Source organism: Podarcis cretensis, assembly GCF_951804945.1.
Source record: "Podarcis cretensis genome assembly, chromosome: 1".
In the NCBI taxonomy this organism is placed as follows: Eukaryota; Metazoa; Chordata; class Lepidosauria; order Squamata; family Lacertidae; genus Podarcis; species Podarcis cretensis.
This window is the reverse complement of record NC_137170.1, coordinates 134,169,525-134,193,007: the sequence shown is the minus strand read 5'-3', so window position 1 is coordinate 134,193,007 and position 23,483 is coordinate 134,169,525. Positions and strand designations below refer to the sequence as shown.

Below are 23,483 nucleotides of genomic sequence, written 5' to 3'. Positions count from 1 at the left end.
AAAAGAACAATGACAATTCAGTGTCGAATATGCAAAAAAAAAAAAAATAGCTAGTTACGGACTAGTGATAAATAAGGAACTGTTAATATTTTGGACAGTAAAAGTAAACTAAAGAGCTATGTAGCCACTGAAATTGCAAGACTTTAATCTAAGTAGATAATTCTGGCAGCTCAGGAGAAAAAACACGTTTCAAATCACTTGAAGAAACCTAGTTATACTAGGGTTGTCTTCCATAGGAATGGCTTCTCATCTATTTTTCTCCAAAAACAGAGATGGATAACTAATTTTTTGTTGTAGAACACTGTGGCCCATCAGAAGACTAAAGCAAATAAAGTATTTCTGCACTGGATAATTTTGTCTCATCTTGTCTATTTTCCAGTACTGGAAATTCTCTCCTGTCAATCTGAATGGAGAGCAAATCTCTGTATCCACCCGATAAATCATTTAGGCTATTGAAATGTGCATGAAAGACATATATATTTAGGTGTATAAACGACCATGTTCATGCTAGAAGGCACTAAATATGGCATCCAAATTATCCCGTAATCTTGAAAACTATATGCAGCCCCTTTAGATACTTCTTCGTGGGGCACCAGGAAAGCATGTCGGGGTTTCCAACTACAACAGCTGCGGATAGCTTCCTGAAGCCTGAAGAGCGAGAGGGGTCGGTGCGCACCGACCCCTCTCGCTCTCCAGGCTTCAGCGAAAGCCTGCACTCACCCCATAGGAAGCACACACGTTTCCCCTTCATTTTTGGAGGGGGAAAAGTGTGTCCTATAGGGTGAAAAATACGGTACACATTTTTCTACAGGCTTGAGCGCCCCACTGGCGATTTCTCATTCCCTTCACACCCATATTACACTGGTGCCCCGCAAGACGAATGCCTCGCAAGACGAAAAACCCGCTAGACGAAAGGGTTTTCCGTTTTGGAGGCGCTTCGCAAAACGAATTTCCTTATGGGCTTGCTTCGCAAGACGAAATGTCTTGCGAGTTTTTTAAAACTTTCCCCCCCTTTTTCTAAGCCACTAAGCTGCTTATCCGCTTATCTGCTAATCCGCTAAGCTGATAAGCCGCTAAAAGCCGCTAAAAGCCGCTAAGCCGCTAATAGCGCTAATCTGCTAAGCCGTCAATGGGCTTGCTTCGCAAGACGGAAAAAACGCTAGACGAAGAGAATTGCGGAACGGATTCTTTTCTCTTTTTTTATAAATATTAATTGAGATTTTTTAAATACAAAATGCAAAAATAATAAACAATATGACATGTATCATAACATATTTTCAAAGCTTCTTTGGACTCCCTCACGTCTCCCGCTCCCACTTACATCATTGTAAACTTTTTCCAGCAATTTATCATCTTGTTTACATTCTTAAGTCTCGTTCATTTAATTTAGTCTAATAATTCTCCAAAAGGTTTATATTTTCCTCAATCTCACTTATCATCCAGATTACGTCTAATTTGTTGTTGTTGTTGTTTAGTCGTTTAGTCGTGTCCGACTCTTCGTGACCCCATGGACCAGAGAACGCCAGGCACTCCTGTCCTCCACTGCCCCCCGCAGCTTGGTCAGACTCATGCTGGTAACCTCGAAAACACTATCCAACCATCTCGTCCTCTGTCGCCCCCTTCTCCTTGTGCCCTCCATCTTTCCCAACATCAGGGTCTTCTCCAGGGAGTCTTCTCTTCTCATGAGGTGGCCAAAGTACTGGAGCCTCAGCTTCACAATCTGTCCTTCCAGTGAGCACTCAGGGCTGATTTCCTTCAGAATGGAGAGGTTTGATCTTCTTGCAGTCCATGGGACTCTAATTTAGTGGTGCTCAATTATTTATGGTCTGGCATCCTTCTTAACATTCAACCAAATTACAGTATTTTTGTAAATAAATCCTAAATTTCTTCCAGTCTTCTTCAACCCTCTCCTCTCCCAGGTCTCGGATTCTGCCGGTCATCTCAGCCAATTCCATATAGTCTATCAGTTGCATCTGCCATTCTTCCAGTGTGGGTAGATCTCGAGTTTTCCAGTGCTTGGCGATGAGTATCCTTGCTGCTGTTGTTGCATACAGGAAAAAAGTTCCGTCCTTCTTTATCACCCTCTGGCCGACAATACCCAGGAGAAAGGCCTCTGGTTTCTTGGGGAAAGTATACTTAAATACCTTTTTCAACTCATTATATATCATTTCCCAGAAGGCCTTCACTCTAGGGCACGTCCACCAGAGGTGAAAAAATGTTCCTTCATTCCCTTTACATTTCCAGCATTTGTTATCAGACAAATGGTATATTTTGGCAAGTTTAGCTGGGGCCATGTACCATCTATATATCATTTTCATTACATTTTCCTTCAAAGCATTACATGCAGTGAAGTTCAACCCAGTGGTCCACAACCTTTCCCAGTCCTCGAACATGATATTATACCCAATGTCCTGTGCCCACTTTATCATAGCCAATTTAACCATTTCATCTTGTGTGTTCCATTTTAACAGCAAGTTATACATTCTTGAAAGTACCTTAGTCTTAGGTTCTAGCAGTTCTGATTCCAATTTCGATTTCTCCACCTGGAACCCTAACTTTTTGTCATTTTTGAAAACTTCTTTAATCTGAGCGTAGTGTAACCAGTCTCGCACTTTATCCTTCATTTTCTCCAAACTCTGCAATTTCCAATTGTCTCCATCTTTTTCTAAAATTTCCCAATATTTTGGCCATTTGGCCTCCATATTGGGTCTTTTTCGGGCCTTAGCTTCCAGAGGTGATAGCCACCTTGGAGTTTTGTTTTCCAATAAGTCTTTATATTTTGTCCAGACATTGAACACTGCTTTTCTGACAATATGGTTTTTAAAGGCCTTATTGATTTTAACCTTATCATACCATAAGTATGCATGCCAACCAAAAGCATTGTTAAAACCTTCCAAATCCAATACATCAGTGTCTTCGAGAAGTAGCCAATCTTTTAGCCAGCAGAAAGCTGCGGCCTCATAATACAACTTTAAGTCCGGCAGGGCAAAGCCCCCTCTCTCTTTCGCGTCGGTTCATATCTTAAACTTAATTCTGGGCTTTTTGCCCTGCCAGACAAACTTAGAGATATCTCTCTGCCACTTCCGGAAGCACTCCGTCTTGTCCACAATCTGTAGTGTTTGAAACAAAAACAACATTTTTGGCAATACATTCATCTTAATAGCAGCAATTCGGCCTAACAAAGAAAGTTTCAATTTTGTCCAACTATCTAAGTCTCTCTTAATTTCTGACCAACATTTTTCATAATTATCCTTAAATAGACTCAGATTTTTTGCTGTTATATTTATGAGAAATTAAAGCCCAAGGTTCGAGATTGGTTGCACTATCACCAGATAAATGAGACATTCAAACAGGACAGGAAAATAGGTTTCCAGAAAGAGAGGTCAAAACTAGAAACAGAATTGTTAGAACCCAATACTAAGAATTTATCAAGAATGTATAACTTGCTGTTGAAATGGAATACACAGGATGAAACGGTGAAATCAGCTATGATTAAATGGGCACAAGATATCGGTCATGATATTATGTTTGCTGACTGGGAACAGTTATGGACTACCGGTATTAAATTTACTGCATGTAATGCTCTAAAAGAAAACATTATGAAGATGATCTACCGGTGGTACATGACTCCAGTCAAGCTTGCAAAAATTTATCACCGGCCTAACAATAAGTGTTGGAAATGCAATGAGATTGAAGGCACTTTTTACCACCTTTGGTGGACCTGCCCAAAGATTAAAGCTTTCTGGGAAATGATCTATAATGAAATTAAGAAGGTCCTTAAGTGGACTTTTCCTAAGAAACCAGAGGCTTTCCTCTTGGGCATGGTTGGCCAATTGGTGTTAAAGAGGGATAGGATCTTCTTTATGTATGCCACCACAGCAGCAAGAATTCTACTAGCGAAGTATTGGAAGATGCAAGAACTACCTACTCTGGAGGAATGGCAAACAAAGGTAATGGACTTTATGGGACTGGCTGAGATGACGGGCAGAATTCGCGACCAGGGGAAGGAGACAGTGGAAGAGGACTGGAAGAAATTTAAAATATACCTTAAAAACTATTGTAATATTGACAAAGTCTTGGATCAATTGTAGTACTCTTTTCGTACTAGATTCTGGCTCCTGCAGGGTCAAAACTAGGTCATCTGCAAAAGCTTTGAGTTTATATTGTTTCGCTCCGACCTGAATTCCTTCCACCAACCGGATTCTTTTCGTCTTGCGAGGCAACACTATATTCATAAGAAACTTCACAGGAAACTAGCAGGGCAGGCTCCCTTCTATACCTAAACAGTAGCTAGCAGCTCCTCAAATCCTGGGAACACAGCCAAGGCGTTGTGCTGAAATGCAACCTTTGCCCCAAGGTTAGTACTCTCTGCCCATGGAGGAAGATACGCATTTACTACCTGAGCAATTCTCTAGCTGACCAAACAAAAAGTGACATCAGTCTGTTCCATCTACAATGCCAGCTCTGACCTTTCCACAGATTAACTCTACAAATGCAGTTCTAAAGTGAGGTCTACGACTTCCAGGAATTGCACTTGAACCATGTTTCAATGCGAAGGCAGAATGAAAAGACTGAAATTATGTGTGTATATAATTCAGGTTCAGCGCTTCTGAAACACTTTAAATGATTCAAATGGCTTTATTCCTTCCCAGGTGGGTCTGTCAAGCATAAACTCTCTTAACACTGCCATAAATAAGTAGGGCTATAGGAACTGTGCACTAAGGATTTCTTTTTAAAAAAAAAAACTGCACCAAGGTAAGTTCAAGTCTGCAACAAACAAAGGCAGAATTCGCTTCGTATTTGCATTCGCTGGTGATGCAAATTAAGCAAGTTTTACATAAGTTCTCTCCATTTTGCATAGTTGTTTGGAAACAAGGACTACTTCGTTTAATGGGCATGTGTACAGGATTGTAGCTTCAGTCAATTTCTGGTACACACAGAGTGCAATGAGGAGCTGTAAAGGCTTATCCATTGACATAAGACCCCTTATTCAGCAGCCATTCCAGCTTCCAAGATTCCGCCCAGAATTATTCACACATTTGCAACCAAAGGCAACCAAAGCAGCTAAACACCTTCTCTTTTAGATAAGAGTTAAGCCACTATCACACAGGTCTTTTTTATGTATAGTTTACTAAGGTTTTCACAGCATTACAATAAAAGGGGTCCCTTATTTTCCCCACCCCATTTCCCCACCTCCTCTAAAAAAAGTTCATTTTCATTCCAGCACTTTCATTTCTAATATATAAATGACAGTGGGCTTTTTTTGGCACTTGCACAACCACCGGTTACTAGATTTCACCCTGAGTCAAACTGATTTGATTCTACACCTGCAACTAAGGCAGATCAGCTGGCATACTGTAAATAGGTTTACACACTACACGAAGAGAAAACATGGGTTGGCATGAATGAGCAAATGGAGCTTCTCCCAGGGCTGAGCCACTCTTTGGCTTAGCATCACACCCAGCCAAGGTTTGTGGACTGTCTTGCTCCAGAAAAACCAGAATCTGTAACGAAGGTTTGTTCTTGGTTTGCTGTTTGTGGTTTGTCTGAAGCGAGACAAACCATGAGCCTCGGTTCAGATGTAATGCAAGCCAAACCATGGCTCAGCCCTGGATAGCAGCCCTGGGAGCAGGACAACCAGGGAAGAGGCCCAGTGGCCGCAATCTTCACTCCAGCAGTCCTGGAGTGTTTGCTTGCTCCCATTAAGCCGTGATCTGGCTTACTAAGGCATCACATGTGAACTGGCTCTTGTCCTCAAGCTGCTGCTACAGAGATTAGAAAAAGAAGCAGTCAGGTCTCTGGGAAAGCAAAGATAGCATCTTCCACCGTGCCTCACTGAGTACTGCAGTATATGCACATCCTCGACCAGGCACCCCCAAACTCAGCCCTCCTGATGTTTTGGGACTACAATTCCCATCATCCCTGACCAGTGGTCCTGTTAGCTAGGGATGATGAGAGTTGTACAGTCATACCTTGGGTTGAATGCACTTTGGGTTGAGTGCGTTTGAGTTGTGCTCCGCAGCAACCTGGAAGTAACGGAGCGCGTTACTTCTGGGTTTCACCGCTTGCGCATGCACAGAAGCTCAAAATGATGTCAACGCGCATGTGCAGAAGCAGCGAAAAGTGGTGCGTGCGTGCACAGACGTGCCGTTGCTAGTTATGTTTGCTTCTAGATGTCAACGGGGCTCCGGAACGGATCCCATTCGTATCCAGAGGTACCACTGTAGTCCCAAAAGATCTGGAGGGCCAAGTTTGGGAATGCCTGTCCGAGACCCAAGGCAGATCCCATGTCACTGCACATCGTCCCACATTGCCCCTGCCCAATCTCATGACAGCAATGTGAACCAGGGATGACTAAAGCACCAGAAATGCCTCAACTCCAGTCTTCGAGCAGCACTTAAAGGTAAAGGTAAAGGTACCCCTGCCCGTACGGGCCAGTCTTGACAGACTCTGGGGTTGTGCGCCCATCTCACTTAAGAGGCCAGGGGCCAGCGCTGTCCGGAGACACTTCCGGGTCACGTGGCCAGCGTGACATCGCTGCTCTGGCCAGAGCCAGAGCCAGAGCCGCACACGGAAACGCCGTTTACCTTCCCGCTGGTAAGCGGTCCCTATTTATCTACTTGCACCCGGAGGTGCTTTCGAACTGCTAGGTTGGCAGGCGCTGGGACCGAGCAGCGGGAGCGCACCCCGCCGCAGGGATTCGAACCGCCGACCTTTCGATCGGCAAGCCCTAGGCGCTGAGGCTTTAACCCACAGCGCCACCTGCGTCCCAGCACTTACATCCAGCCAAATGAAAGTCTTGGCTGTGGCATTGGTGAAAGTAGCAGCTAAACGAATCATTTATGTTTCCCTTCCAGATGCCCCACTAGCCCGGAGTACTGGCACAATGCGTCAGAGCAAGCCAGAAGTTCCTAGATGTAAACAGTGATTCTCATTTAGTACCTGCCCAATTACTATCATGCCTCACTTTTTGGTACATTCATAAATTATGCTACTTTGTCAGAAAGCTACCAAGGTCTTTGCTGTAACCTCTCCAGCTCACCCCCATAGTGAAGAAGCCACTACTGTCAAAACATTTGGGCCATTAGCAAAATACCTTAATTGCTCAGCCTCTTCTTTGAATTTGCATTACGGGTGTCTTTAAGGCTGTCGCAAAGCGCTTAATGAGAAAGCTTTTGAGGGGCAATCTAATACAAAACACCTTTTTCTGAGACGTATCTGTGCTTGATACGTCTCATTTCTAAAAGTCACTTTTTTTTGTTAAAAACTTCCCCTTCATCCCGTTTCCTCCCGATCCACCAACTTCTCTTCTCCAGTTACCTGGAAGATGCCTACCTTTCTTTTCACAGAAGGTTTCGCAGCCTTCTTGATACATTTCTCGACCTTAAGTGAATTAGTTTACATTAGTGACTTATCAGAGTTGCTTTTGCACACCTTTTCAAACAAGCAAATGCACGGCCTGAATACACAGCCTTGGGGAAATTGCCATGGCCCTTTAGGATTTTCTTTATATCTGGGTGAACAAAAAGTCAAAAACCACTACACAGCAGCAGAAAGCAATTCGTTCAGCAGCCCAATTCATGTGTGAAATCACCACACACACAAAATCCATACCTGCAGTGGTCTGTAGAGCGCATACTCATCTCTGAAAATCTGATCGTGGTGGCTGACACAATCCAGCCAGCGCCCGTCTACCAGAGCCTGACCAATTGCAATAGCTTGAGCTCTGGAAAAAAAGATAGGTTTCGAATCTCAAGTGAGTTACCAAAAACAATTCTAAGCCCAAAGTGAAAGCTTCACAAATATGGAATTGCAGTCTTTATTGTTTGCAAAAGACACTATTTAGCGGGAAGAAATTCCACTGAAAATCCTCGCTGTTACTATTTTACATGGTTATTTGTATATATTTTAAAATTTTATACGTGGATGTTTTATGAGGCAATTCATTTTATTAGGCATTTATGGCAATGCCTAATATTTTTCTTTTTTTGAATTCATTTTTATTGATTTTACAAATACAAAATACAGATAAGGAAAATGTAAAACAAACAGACATATCTATATAAAGAGATTTTCCAAATCTCAGGACTTCCCCTCATCCCCTCCACAGGGTCTCATTTCAAACATCTACAACTACATATTCATCCATACTCCAATTCTCATATCAAACCATATTATCCATAGTGATTTTTATGCTACAACTGAATGAAAATCCTGCTCTTGTTTCCATCTGCTTACAGTGGTCTCCTAAGAAGCTTATAATTTTCTCCCATTTTTTTGTAAAGTTTTTATCCTCTTGGTTTCTGAGTTTTCCAGTCAGTTTTCCCATCCTGGCATTGTCCATCAGCTTGATTTGCAATTCCTAATAAAGGTTTGGCCAAGTAAGTAATCAAATCTAAAAAGCATAGCTCCAAGCAGTTTCCCACTTGACCGGCACTTTCTAGGCCCTGGTCCGAGTGGTTTTGCCTTTGCCGTGACACTTTCCCTGGGACAGGCCTCTCCTGGGCCTTAAATCAGGACAAACAGAAATCCACTCAATGGCCGTTTGTTCCAATTCAGTGCAAACGATCAAGGAAATGACAGGGCAAGTGGAGGTATGGAGAAGCCTTCAGCCAGGCATCCATAATCTGGTTTTCTCCAGATGGTTAGGATAGCAACTCCTATCTGGGACTGATGAAAGCAAAGATTATAAATTGTTTTGGATGGGTTTTCCCAGATAAATAGCATATACCATATTTTTCGTTACATAAGACACACTTTTTTCTTCCTAAGAAGTAAGGGGAAATGTCTGTGCGTCTTATGGAGTGAATGCGTGGTCCCTGGAGCCAAATTGCCCAGGGGCAAAAAGCAGATCATGCTCTTTTTTTTCTTTTTGAAAGAGGGAAGGGTGTCTTGAAACAAAGCTGCTGATCACAAGCGATCGCAAGCGAGATAAGGGACGCTAGCAATAAAGGAAGCGGCCTGGGAGGGGGGAGGTAAAGACAGCAAACTTGCAAGGAGAGGAGACAGGAAGACTAAATCAATGAGGAGAGAAATTAGAAGAAAAGGAGGAGTAAAAAACTGCTCCAGCTAAGGAAAAGACACTAAGGCAAACAAGAGGGAAGGGAGTGTTCAAAGGAAGCAGCTGATCGGTGGGATCGGGAGAGAGATAAGGAATGCAATAAAAGAGGCTGCCTGGGAGGGGGGAGGTAAAAGCCGATGAATCCTCAGGATTTTTACATTGGGTCACCCCAAATTCACCATCAGATCACATAGCATGTCCGTGGCTACAGCCTGCACCAAAAAATGACGCACCCACTGTTGCGTGGGGCCGCAATGCCACAAAAACGTGGTTACAAAGCACGGATCCACATGGATCCTCAGGATTTTTTGCATTGGGCTACCCCAAACTCACCATCAGATCACATAGCATGCCCACGGCTACAGCCTGCACCAAAAAAATCACACACCCACTGTTGCATGGGGCCGCAATGGCGCAAAAACGTGGTTACAAAGCACAGATCCACATGGATCCTCAGGATTTTTGCATTGGGCTACCCCAAACTCACCATCAAATCACATGTCTGTAGCCACAGCATGAACCACAAAAATCATACATCCACTGTTTTGTTTAGAATATTTTTTTCTTGTTTTCCTCCTCTAAAAACTAGGTGCGTCTTATGGAGCGAAAAATATGGTACATGTTTTAAAATAAAATAAAATAAAATAAAATAAAAATGGTCCACATAGCATGCTTCATAAATGGTCAACGTTGGAAGGATCTTCATTGGAGAGGAACATATTTTCTCTTTAGAACACTCTGTGTGTTCTGCTGTTTGGAAGCAGTACAATATTAACACAAATATGAATGTGCAGGCTATGATACATTCGCAATATTGGAATATTTTTAAATCACAGAATTGTGGAGGTGGAAGGGACCCTGAGGGTCACCTGGTCCACACCCTATCAGGACAAGATTCTTATTTTTAAAGCTGATTATTTTTTCAACTGCAGCATACTTAGGTCATAGCGAAATGGACAGATGGATGGAAGGAAGGAAGGAAGGAAGGAAGGAAGGAAAGAAAGTTGAGGACCGCACACATTTTAATTGAATGCAGACTGCAAGGGGTTATAATAATTAGGAATAAATGTTTAAAACATATTGGGACTCAGCAGAAAAAGCAAAATAATAATTTGAGGAATGGCGCTTATATTACATTCACAGAAGGAGAACCACCTATTTAGAACAAGCCCAAAAACAACTACAGTGGCGCCTCGCAAGACGAAAAGAATCCGTTCCGCAATTCTCTTCGTCTAGCGGTTTTTTCGTCTTGCGAAGCAACCCTATTAGCGGCTTAGCGGATTAGCGCTATTAGCGGCTTAGCAGCTATTAGCGGCTTAGCGGCTATTAGCGGCTTAGAAAAAGGGAGAAAAAAGCGAAAAAAATCGCAAGACTCGCAAGACGTTTTCGTCTTGCGAAGCAAGCCCATAGGGAAATTCGTCTTGCGAAGCGCCTCGAAAAACGGAAAACCCTTTCGTCTAGCGGGTTTTTCGTCTTGCGAGGCGTTCGTCTTGCAGGGCACCACTGTGCCTTACGATAACAGAGTAGCATTTTCTACCCAGCAAAATTACCTTGGATTAGAAATGGGATGAGGGTGGGTGGGTTGAGGGTTTATGCTTTATAATACCGTTTGCAATTCATAATTTGGTTGCAATCTAATAGATAAATACAGAGAACACATTCCCTTCATGGATATAACTAGTTCATAATAGCCCAGTAATCCCCTAAGCCATGAAGTAATGAGACAGTCATGAACTCAGGGTTGCCCAGTACCTGGTGGTGACGTGGCCGTTCCTCATGAGCCAGTTGACCAGCTCCTTCCCCACGATGCAGTTGGGATGCGTCCGCAGCCAATAGCGATGATCCTGGAACTCCATGCCACTGTTGTGATGGCATATTTTCTTCCACAGGTCCTTTAGCTGGACTGAGTCCTGCGAGGCAAGAGTGATGACACTTTTAGATAGCATCTGTTTGGTGGGCTTAAGTGTTCCCGCCGTCTTGGGAACTGCTGTTTACATCTGTTGCAAGTGATTTGCACCGTCCCCACCCAAGGCAGTGTTCTGTTATACACATTCGTGAAAAGGCAGGGCTATGTACCGTATTTTTCGCTCTACAGGACACACTTTTTCCCCTCCAAAAATTAAGAGGAAATGTGTGTGCGTCCTATGGAGCGAATGCAGGCTCCTTGGCTTCAGCGATAGCAACGCAAAGCCTCCGAAGCGCTCCGGAGGCTTCCCGTTGCTTTCACTGAAGCCTGGAGAACAAGAGGGGTCAGTGCACACCGATGCCTCTTGCTCTCCAGGCTTCAGGGACAGCCGCCTGAAGCCTTTGGAGCTCAGCAGGAACTCGCGCTGCGCTCCAAAGGCTTTGGGTTCCTTTTGCTGAAGCCGGGAGAGCAAAACTCTCCCGGCTTCAGCAGAGAGGGAGAGCTGCGCAGCGCCCCTTCAGCAAAGCAGGGGGAGAAATGGAAGGGGCTCCGTTTCTCCTGCCGCTTCTCTGAAGGGGTGCTGAGCAGAGAGGGGGAGAATTTTTTTTCTTGTTCTCCCCCTCTAAAACAAGGTGCGTCCTATGGTCGGGTGTGTCCTATAGAGCGAAAAATACGGTATACACATCGTACATGAGTATGTATCTGCATCAGGAGAAAACTTGGCCAGTTTCTTATTGTTACTTTTTTTTATTCTGACTGCAAGCGCTTGCGGAAGGGGGAGAAAGATTAAAAATGTCAAACTTCCCTTCTTCACCAGCAGACATGTGTGCCCGTCTGTTGATTCTGTCTTCAGGTAGAGCAATAAACGAAGCTCTGCTGAACATTTTGTGCTCTTCACACTTAGAACAGCTAACTAGAGATTGCTTGGCTCTCCCTTACATCAGGCAGGCCTTTGAAGCAGCAGTGAATACCACAATGTATTACAAATCATAATTAGGGATAATTCAGATATGCACACTCAATTATATACAAATTATTACTGTTACTATTATTAAATTTCTGTTCCACCCTTCATTCCAAAGGAGTCGAGGGTGGCAACATCAAGCAAGCACCTGCCTGTCTGAGACGTCATCTCAAACAAAATACTTTTCAACAGAAGTAGTTGAGATATTTAGCTGAAAGTCATATGGGAGAGGACCTCTTACTTAAGCGCAATATGCATGCTTGCATATAAATTAGTCCTACAATACTGAAGCAACAGTATCCTAGAAAAAGATAGTGTGGTGCAGTGGTTAGAGACCTGGAGGTCAGGGTTCAAATCCCCGCTCTGCCACGAAGCTCATTGGGTGGCCTTGAGCCAATCACAGCCTCTCAGCCTCACAACGTAGTTGTGAGGATTAACTGAGCAGCAGGAGAACCATGTACACCACCTTGGGAGAAAAAGGTGGGATATAAATGCATTAAATTAAATATATAAATAGTCTTAAATGGCATAGAAAGTCAGAAAAGGTAATGGAAGCACACACACAGAGAGAGACAAACAAAATAAAGTGCTAGCATTTTCTCTTGCAAAGCTGGTTCAAACAACCACCGCAGTTGCATTCTCAGACCTAACGACACAAGGGTTTAGCAATTCCTTAAAGGTTTTTAATATATATATATATATATATATATATATATATATAGTTGCTAAACTTTCCACGGTGAAGCTGAAAACTCTTACATCTCTTCAAAAACTAGGTAGTGGTATAAAAGTACCTTTTCAAACATACATGCATATAGGATTATAATAAAGATAAAATGGGATAGCCCATGAGGGTGGGTTGCAAATAGCATTACAACAGTTCATAAACTGCAGCCAGAGAACAGCACAAGAAGAAGCAGGGATGCCCAAAGCAGCAAGACGCTACAGATTTCTGCAAGAAGAATGAAAGATTTTTTTTAAAAAAACTGCTTGGCTTGTACCAGGAGAATTTTGCGCTCGTCCTCGTTGGCCTCCTTGGCGTATGTGCGGTTAGCTTGTGGACTGACAGATGTCTCATAGGAAGGGACCATGGGCGATCCAGAGCGATCCAGGGACAGGTTAGTAACGCTGGCTGATCTGGCAGGAGAAAGAAAACAATGCCTTTTAAGCTCACTCCAGCTCTTTAAAATTAAAGTTTAACAGAGCAGGTCCAAGATTTTACAATATTAGTTAAGGTAAGGAACCTCCCAAGTAATGCCCATCTCTCTTTCTCTCTCTCAAAGTCAATGTAGCGTTTTGAAAATCAGCAACTGGAAATAAGCTTTTGGGTTCTCAGTGCAAAACTATTAAGCTGATTTGTCCCAAGTGAAATTCTTCCCCCTTCCTCAAATAGTAAGGAGGGGCCTGCTTGATATAAGAAACCCCTCCCCTGTCCACTAACTCTAATATGGGGAAAATTAAGATCAGTCTACTTAATAATAATTCAGAGGTCCAACTTCCATTTTGGGGCAACCTTCGACGGGAAGACTTTGGGAGCAAATTGGAGCCCCAGACTAGATGACCCTCAGGGTCCCTTCCAACTCTACAGCCCCCTGATTCTGTGTGAAGACACCTCTTATAAATGCCTCTGGCAAGACTGCTTCCTTGCCGTAAGTCTGGCAATGGAAAGTAAAACACCAGGCCTTGACTATTTCAAGAGTAAAGGAGTTTGAGAGACACTGATCTTCCAGCTGACCTAAGTATCTAAGGTACGGTATTTTTCACTCCACAAGATGCACCTGACCATAAGACGCACCTAGTTTTTAGACGAGGAAAACAAGAAAAAAAATATTCTGAACAAAACAGTGGATGTATCATTTTTGTGGTTCATGCTGTGGCCACAGACATGTGAGCTGATGGAGAATTTGGGGTGACCCAATGCAAAAATCCTGAGGATCCATGTGGATCTGTGCTTTGTAACCACTTTTTTGTGCCATTGCAGCTCCACGCAAGAGTGGATGTGTGCTTTTTTTGCTGCAGGCTGTAGCCATGGACATGCTATGTGATCTGATGGTGAATTTGGGGTGACCCAATGTAAAAATTCTGAGGATCCATGGGCTTTTACCTCCCCCCTCCCAGGCAGCCTCCTTTATTGCATCCCTTATCTCTCTTGCGATCCCACCGATCAGCTGCTTCCTTTCAACACTCCCTTCCCTCATTTGCCTTAGTGTCTTTTCCTTAGCTGGAGCAGTTTTTTGCTCCTCCTTTTCTTCTAATTTCTCTCCTTATTGCTTTAGTCTTCCTGTTTCCCCCCTTTGCAAGTTTGCTGTCTTTACCTCCCCCCTCCCAGGCAGCCTCCTTTATCTCTAGCGTCCCTTATCTCTCTCCCCACAAACGATCAGCGACTTTGTTTCAACACCCACTTCCCTCTTTCAAAAAAAGCATGATCTGCTTTTTGCCCTTGGGCAATTCAGCTCCAGGGACCATGCATTCGCTCCATAAGACGCACAGACATTTCCCCTTACTTTTTAGGAAGAAAAAAGTGTGTCTTATGGAGCAAAAAATACGGTAATCTGTACATCTACTGGAGAGAGGAAACGAGCCTTGGAAGTTAACCTCCCCAAAATCCTGAGGACATATGACGTATATGGCCAAAGATCAAGATTTGTGAGAAAGGTCAAAGCAACACATACACCCCAAATACTGGGTCACTAGCAAGGCTAAGGTTTGGACCAGCAAGAACACCCTTGGTCCACAAAAATGCGCCACTATCAACCTTTGGGAACAGCCCACTAAATCCCCCAACCACCCAGAGAAAGGACCAGCGATAGGGAAAAGTTATTCCACATGTCCAGTATCTCTGATGTCTCAGCACGAGACCTGAACTATAGACTTCATGCTGTGTTTGCAGTTCTATTGCCATCTATCGAGGACAACACAGTGATGTCAAGCAAATATCGTCGTAATGTCGCTCCAAAACCAAAGGACATGATCATCTTTCGACGGAAAGTCAATGACATTTTAAGACTTCGTCCGCAGAAATAAACTTTGCATGGGATCCGCAATGTGCCATTTGCACAGATGCAGCTTCATACACACATAAGCGTGGGTGGCTCACCTGTTCCGAGCAGGAGACTTCCCTGCATCCTCCTGAACTGATCCAAGACGTGTCGATAAAGTGGAGGAGGAAGAGTCTGGGTGAATCAAGCTGCAAGTAAATGACACTGTTTTTAAGCAGCAATTAGCATCAAATTACTGCAATTAAAGCAAGCCATCGTTATTACACTACAACTCAGTGAGTTCTCCCAGGACTTAAAAAGCAGCGGATTTATATTCTTTACAATTGTTCTTTGAAAGGAGAAATGTTTTCAAGTGCTTCCTTAAAAGCTATAGCAAGCAACAAGTTCTCAAATGGTGTGGAAGATTGCAATTCTGCAAGGGAGAGGCGGAACTAAGGATAAGAAAAACAAAGATTTAAAAGTACAGTCATACCTCGACTCCTGAACACCTTGGGAGTTGCACGTTCCGGCTCCTGAAAGATCCAAACCCCTGATCAAAACATCCAACGGGGCTTCTGATTGGCTGCAGGAGCTTTCTGCAGCCAATCAGAAGCCACGCTTTGGAAGTTGAACGTTTTGCAAGTCAAACGGACTTCCAAAACAGATTCAATTTGACTTCCAAGGTACGACTATAACAAGAATCTTCTCTATGCATCACTGTTCCCCACTCCACATCAAAATATCATTAGAATTTTGCAGTCGGGAATATGAGGTCTTTAAGTCTTTTTAGAAATTTGAGTCTGAAAAGAATAGGGCAGGTTACATATCCCAGGAATCTAGGGCTGTGAAATATTAAATCTGTTTTGTTGGCCACCCAGAATTGCTCTCAATTATTTCTGCAAGGCGAGTTTCTTTTGGTCAGGGATGTGGAAGGAGGTGCCACCTACATCAAAATGCCCTCCAGGAGAACGGAAGTTGTTTACAGTGCCAATGCTGCTAAGGAAAAGCAGTCTGTACATGCTCAGAGACATTCCTCTATAGTGAGAGTTCAGTTCCAGGAGTATGCTGGCTGGGGAATGCATACACCACTCTCTCAATGTTTCAACACTACTGAAAATAATTGTTTTCAACTCACAGACAGCAGAGGGTGCTATATTCAAATTAAGAAAGTGAAAAAGAAACAAGGCAGGATTTATCCCTCACACCACAGGTCAAATGTTTTACTACAGCTTATCACTGATGAGCAACTTCAGTGCTTGCCTACAGATGTTGCTGGAGGGTTCTCTTAGTTTGCAGCAGTTAATGTTAACATATTGCAACCCGATCCATCACAAGGAAGCCACAAAACCATGTCTCAACTGAACACCTTTACAGAATTCTGGCCTCATTAAAGCTGCAGGATTGCTAAAAGGACTCGGACCGAGAAGAGCAGTCTAAATTCACTTTGAGATTTACAAAATATGCAACTCTTCCTTTCAGATTCAAGCTAGGATAGTCCGGGCGCTCAAAGCCTGTCCAATCATGCAACTTTTTTCATCAACATCCATCAGACTTATTGAAAGATCCCCAAGCAGCTTACATTTAAAAACATATACGTAAATACACCTTACTGTTTTTTAAAAAATCATAAAAACTGATAACTGATAGAACCTTGAGGGGGCTAGAAACTCTCTCCTGTGCCAATGAAACCACCAGATTGTGCTTATTTCCATCGTGGCAGATCCAGGAACAGAGGGCCTGACCCAAAGGTCTCCTTTTCAACAGTTCTCCCCACCCCCTTGCTCACATGGGATGAGGAACCATAGAACTGTAGAGTTGGAAGAGACCACGAGAGTCATCTAGTCCAACCCCCTGCGTTACAGGAATACTTTTGCCCAACTGAACTCAAACCCATAACCCGGAGATCATGCTCTGCCAACTGAGCTATGCATATGGAAGCCAAACACACAACACCATAAGCTGCTTTAAGAAACAACTGAGCCAACAAGCCTGCGGCAGGAATGACATTTCCTTCCTTGCCCCACATACCCAGGGAGAAAAATGGGCGGGGGGGGCGGACTCCCTCCTACTTGGGTCTGCTGCTTGACTGCAGCATGCATGTGGACCCAGAAGCAGACAGGGTTTTATTAAATTGTTGTAGTAGTAACCAAGCTGAAGATATGTGTAAATGAATTAATGGCATGTTCTCTGCCCACTTCCACTTGTCCCCTTCCGATGTTGTTTCCTTGTGTCTATCATAAGATTGGAAGCCCTTTGGGGTCAGAAGAGGAAAGTATCTCAGTGGCACCTTGCAGACTACAGTCATACCTCGGGTTGAATGTGCTTCGGGTTGAGCGTGTTCGAGTTGCTCTCAGCGGCAACCCGTAAGTAACGGAGCGTGTTACTTCCGGGTTTTGCCACATGCGCAGACGCTCAAAATGACGTCACGCGCATGCGCAGAAGCAGCAAAACACGACCAGCGCAAACGCGCCGTCGCGGCTTAGGTTGCGTTCAGGATGCAAACGGGGCTCCGGAACGGATCCCGTTCGCATCCCAAGGTACCACTGTAATGGTTTTATTGTGGCATCTGGTTTTGCAGACATTTGATGAAGTGAAGAAAAAGAAGAAGAGGAGTTTGGATTTGATATCCCGCCTTTCACTCCCCTTCAGGAGTCTCAAAGCGGCTAACAATCTCCTCTCCCTTCCTCCCCCACAACAAACACTCTGTGAGGTGAGTGAGGCTGAGAGACTTCAGAGAAGTGTGACTGGCCCAAGGTCACCCAGCAGCTGCGTGTGGAGGAGCGGAGACGCGAACCCGATTCACCAGATTACGAGTCCACCGCTCCTAACCACTACACACACCACAATTAATGTTTAAGTGAGAGACTGCATCGGCTGGGAGAGACAGACAAAATAGAAGGCTTTAACAACCTAACTGCCCCAGTTGTGTATCTTTTGCAGAACTCTTAGTCTCTCTCACACACAAAGTTATTCAGATACACAAACAAGGCTCTGCTCTGTCTTGCTAATGTTAAGGTTGCAGGAACAAAAATTATGGCAAGAAGACAATACGGCAAAGTCAGTTAAGCCATTCCGCTATTGACGGAAGCCATGGCTTATCAAAACCTGATGTGCAAAATCAACACAATACCATAGCAACAGCCAGTGTGATTGGACCATTGCATTCAAGCAGAATACTGCAGACAAATTGTGTGGCTGGATGGACAAAAGATATTCCAAACACTTAAACCTAAGTGGATTCCCCGCCAAACCAGATATATTGATACCTTTGCCAGGTAAGGTCTTCTTCGAGGAATATGTTGCGGCTGGCTTTCCTGCTGCCAACCGGAGTCCGCGGTTCCCCAGGATCCAGTACCGACACACAGTTGGCAGAGTCAGACAGAGCATTCAAGTCTTCCCCGATGGAGTTACTCTCTGTGGAGTGAGCGTAGCTTAAGGCAATCTTACGGCAGTAAGTGCAAGCTCGGAGGTCACCTGTCGATAAACAAGAAAGATTGAACAGCCTTGAACAGCAGGGAAACTAAGGATCCGAAAGAAAGTCTACTTTCTGAGATTGTTTTTCTTGCCAGGCTTTTCTACGATTTGAGAAGCTGTGAGTTGAAAGGAGCTCCCTCCTCCGGGAAGAATTCACTGTACGTGAGGCTTCTTGTGTGAACAGCCATTGCTTCCAAAAAGCACTCCCCCCCCCCCCCGGCTCCCCATCAGGTAATCGGAAAGGAAGAAGAACAGTTTCTTTGGCGAAGCGCTTCAGACATTGCCTCCTCGCTTCCGTTTCAGCCTCAAAGGCTCTAACAGAAAAGGGGGGCGTGTGCTGTCTGAAAGCCTTTTACAAACAGCAAAAGAGCTTTCAAGCAGCATTGCCCTTTGAAGTCCCAACAACTGGGACTTCAAAGCACACCATCACCTGACACCATCGTGACATCACGCCCCACCCACCTGTCAAGTTTGGCCTGCCAGGAAGTGGGGTGATAACAATATAGCCCACCAGCCAGAAAACTTACTGGCAGGCTGTGGATTAAACCACAGAGCCTAGGACTTGCCGATCAGAAGGTTGGTGGTTCGAATCCCCGTGACGGGGTGAGCTCCCGTTGCTTGGTCCCTGCTCCTGCCAACCTAGCAGTTCGAAAGCACCTCAAAGCACCTACCTCCGGCAGGAAGGTAAACGGCATTTCCGTGCGCTGCTCTGGTTCACCAGAAGCGGCTTAGTCATGCTGGCCACATGACCCGGAAGCTGTACGCCGGCTCCCTCGGCCAATAAAACGAGATGAGCGCTGCAACCCCAGAGTTATCTGCGAGTGGACCTAATGGTCAGGGGTCCCTTCACCTCACTGATTCCTGTGCACAATACATAACTAAACCAGGACAAATTCCTTCCTCGATCTTAAGGAGCAGTGATTTCAACTACAGAAGCTCATTGGCCTGGCTTTCCCACAGCTGTTGCCACAGATTCTTCAGTTTGGGCATAAAAATGGGGAGCAAAGCCTTCTGGTGGAACTTCTTCATGCTTAAAAGCAAGGTGGGCTGCCATCCTGGTGCAGTAACCCCAGAAACATCACAAGAAGCTATAGTGTGATTTTTTGAAAGAAAGGGAAGGCAGATCACGAAGGAAGGGCACATTAATGTGTGTATGCGGAAGTCTTCCTTCGCCTTATGCCACCGCACCGCTCAAGGTGCCATCGCTCATGCTGTGAAGTCAACTACATCCCCACCAAAATAACTGCACAATGTAGATCTACGAATGCAAGGGAGCAAATGCTTTCAGAGGCAGGTATAAAGCAGGGAAAGACCTGCAAACACAACTAACAGTGTCCTACCTTTAACTTTGCATGGAACTGTGAATGAAGCGGATGAAGGAGCCCATCATAGCACACTTCCCATGTGGAAAGGCTCCATGCTCAGCCCTTAAACAAAGGCAACTTTCTCCCCTCCCCTAAAAAGGCTGAGACTTTGAACGCTTCATGCCTTACCTGTGTAACCCATGAATTTCCCAGGGATTTCCTGGTTGCAGCAGCGGCTGCAGAAAATCTGCCCGCACAGCCGGCAGTGGTGCCTGCGGCGAAAGGTGGTGAATTTCTCACTGCAATCATAGCACTCCTTGCACTGGCTGTCCGGCATCCAGTATTGCTTCAGATCACTGTCCTGGGGAGGGAATTAAGTATTTAGCCTGGTCACAACACAAGGCAACAGATTTATGTAGGATATTTCTATCTCCGAAGCTAAAACAATACCATAGGAAGTCACAAGGCTGTGATGAGATTACATTTCCTCAGTAACTAGCTAATTAGATTTCGCAGGGCAAGTCCGTCTTAGACACATTGCCCGATAGCACAGTCTCTAGATTACCAAGTAAAAGTTTAAGTCCAGTAGACAATGGCCCAGCCGTTCAACAAGTTCTGATCACACTCAGGCAATTCCTCCAGAGCATACTAGCAGAAATATGTAATGTTAAAGGCATTAAGCAGAGGACTCCTCCCTCCATTCAACCAAACCTTTAAAAGGCAGCCTTCTTCTTTAATATGCAGGCATGGTTTATTCAAGCCAAAATAATTTTCCAGGTGTTATTATTAAAGCTATACAATTTGATCCAGTAAAGGATTCCTACCATCTCAGGAAGACAAATTTTGCCTGTAAGCCAAGGGTGAGGATGCCCAGGGGCTTCAATTTGGCATGTGAGGCCATTTTCCTCTTAACCATGCCCACCAGTCAATCAGCTGGCATCACTTGGTGACATCGGCTGATGGGAGGGGGAGGGTTCAATCCGGCTGGTGAAGCAGAGAGCAGGACTAAGACCTCCATTCATCAGCTGATGAACAGAGAGTTTACTCCTGCTGGGTGGTGGTTCACCAGAGCATTTCCAGTGCAGGATACACTGGCAAAGCACACCCCTTCCCCCACCCCCAAGGGTTGACTCTGACAGGTGAGCAAGAACACCCACCGGTCAACTGACGTGAGATGATGGACAGGTGAGTGGCATCACCCACCTGTCCAAGTTGGCGGAAAGATAAATATATGGACCACTAGGCCAAAAGGGTTTCTCAACCTTGTTTTAACCCCAATTTTGTAAGAATCACGTCTCATTAGGCTGAAAGCCTTAAATAAAAGCTCATTTTCATCTATATTAGTTTCATCCGGAAGTTGCCGAAATTAGTGAGGCTTAATCTTGCCTTAAGGGCTTGTGGGAACTTCTTGCAGCAGCGGGTAGTGCTGTTTCGATCTCTGTATTGACTCGAAGAACAAGACAGTCTTTGGTAAACACCAAACACGATGTGTGTTTCATAGCAGCTCCATCATATTAACACCTCTCCCTCCTCCTCAAGCGTTACCTGGCTTTTTCCTTCCATGATTTCCTTTAGACGTTTTAGAACAGTACTGAGGCTTCGAAGCTGAACAGCCGTTCGAGGATCATGACCGCCAAGGGGAGGTTCTTTTCTTCGATTGTCTGAGGACAAGAGAAATTAGTTACCATTTGAGATAGATGTTCTCTTTGTGTTGCCTATCAATGGACATGTCTTTAGAATGCAGAAGATATAACTTCAACTCTCTTAAACAGACACTGATGCAAACTTTTTACAGTAAATACTGACCAACTGGAGGTTTTTCAGAGACGAGTGGCATCTTTGCATGAGAAACGGGCATTTTGCAATGATCCGAAAGGTATAAAATTCGGCATCCATCAAAACATGTTTCCAACATGGAAGTTCTAATAGTGCAGAATCTGAACCCACTTACTCAGAAGAAAGCCTGACTTACTTTAACAAAAAAGTAATTCCAAGAAAGCATAAGTTAGGAAAACAGCCCTCAGATTCAGCCATGAACCATTATTCTGTTAACGGTATTGCTGGCTTCCATGAGACCAGCAGGGATTTTTTAAAAGAAGTTCAGAAATATAGGTAGCACTTCTCGGTTTATTTTGAGTATTAGGATAAGTAACTTGAAAGAAATATATAAAAAATTTGCCTGTATTACATTCCTCAACATACACACCTTGAGGAATTAAAAACCAAATCTATGTATATGAATAAGCTTCCTTTTGTCACTTTCACTGCAACATTCATATTGAAGTATTTAGCAAAAAGTCCTCCTTACAGTATAATAGCATACACCACAAACGGAATACAGTAATAGGAGTTCTGACTGTATTGTGTTTTTATCAACATTTGGAAATTTGTTCAAAAACAGATTTATAAAGCACACATCTTAACAAATTTACTGGATAATTTTTCAGCGGTTCACTACAACCCTCTGCTTCGGCTGCATGGTAATCCATAAAAATCACAGGAATTCACTGTTAGAAGTATTCATCAGGAGCTGCGAACAGTTACATGACCAAAGTACTAACTTGCATTCATTTTAGTAAGTCGAGCTTATTTTCCATGCCCCTTTTCTATGTTTACTGAACTCAAAAGTAGCTTCACATACAACAATTTCATTCATACGAAACCCAACAGGTCAACGTTTGTGGATAAAACGCACGAAAACTACTCACCCACACTTTAAAAAGCGAAAGGTTTATACTATCTGAAGAGAAACCCTCACTTTAAAAAGCTGCAATCCATTGCAAAGCAACATTTGCTAACTCTAGAATAAAAGGGTATGTACACTTTAGCAAAGTTTCTTAATATCACTATACGAAGTTTCCCATTCTAACACGCTTGGAAACAGTATGCGCCCCAGATTTGCTAACTGTGCTCCTTTCATGGCATTCCTTTTTAAACAGGTGCTTTGTAAAACCTTTTTAAAATAATAATAATAACAATAACATCAAGTTTCTCACCAAGCGCATCGCTCTCCATTGGACATGCATTTTAATTGGCGCACCCTGGATGAAGAGAAACAAACATGGCTCCTTTTGTACGTACTGCTTTATATATCACTGATGTCAGCAGGAATGCTGGCAGCTCAGACCAGAAGCATGCAAGTTAACTGTTGCTGTGCAACAGCCAACCTCCCAGTTTCGGAGGGACAAGGAAACAGTTTGCCTTTGTAAGAGCAGGACCTCTGAAACACTTTGCGGCTACAGGTCATTTTCTAGCAAGTATCTAACTACCTGGCAACACAATTCATTTCCTAAGGAAATTTGAGGCAAGGGGCTGTGGTATGGGATGGAGATGAGATGTTCTGCAATTGACCTTGACCATTTCTACTAGGCACTAAAATTCCTGTGCCACAGCTTCCAACCACAAGTTTTGGGGAAAGTCTAAGCATATTTCAGTTTTCAGATACATTCATGGTAGATCAAAGTGTTGACCCCAGATATCAAATGAGGAACCATTTATCATCTATTGGAGGTGAATTTTCCCTGGCGGCAGACGACAGAACCACAAGACTGATGTAAAATACTCGAACAAGAGTTTTATTACGGCTATACAAACAACAAACACAAAGCATGTGGGTGTTCTCTTTCTGTGGGCAGTTGCCTAATTAGCCTGGAAAACCACACCCAGAATTCATAGAAAACATCCTTAAAGTTATCTGCACCCTTTTCCTGTTTCATGACGAATGGTACCTAACATCATCTTAGGTCCACTTCAAGCAACTCCCCACATGCATAATAATAATAATAATAAATTTTTA

At 43.8% G+C, this 23,483-nt stretch overlaps 1 protein-coding gene across 5 annotated transcripts in view; it reads right to left on the bottom strand.

The window, feature by feature from the left end:
- PIKFYVE (phosphoinositide kinase, FYVE-type zinc finger containing) overlaps window positions 1-23,483 on the bottom strand; it is a 97,209-nt gene that overhangs the window by 53,308 nt on the left and 20,418 nt on the right. For 4 of the 5 annotated variants that reach the window (XM_079975307.1, XM_079975309.1, XM_079975311.1 and 1 more), the window contains 8 exons: window positions 21,233-21,348; window positions 19,877-20,048; window positions 18,176-18,383; window positions 15,029-15,118; window positions 12,933-13,068; window positions 10,814-10,971; window positions 7,615-7,726; window positions 7,336-7,383 (listed from right to left, as the gene is read on the bottom strand). In XM_079975307.1, the coding sequence (XP_079831433.1) occupies window positions 7,336-7,383; window positions 7,615-7,726; window positions 10,814-10,971; window positions 12,933-13,068; window positions 15,029-15,118; window positions 18,176-18,383; window positions 19,877-20,048; window positions 21,233-21,348 (1,040 nt within the window). The remainder of the gene's footprint in view (window positions 1-7,335; window positions 7,384-7,614; window positions 7,727-10,813; window positions 10,972-12,932; window positions 13,069-15,028; window positions 15,119-18,175; window positions 18,384-19,876; window positions 20,049-21,232; window positions 21,349-23,483) is intronic. The other variant, XM_079975310.1, reaches the window with a different exon arrangement.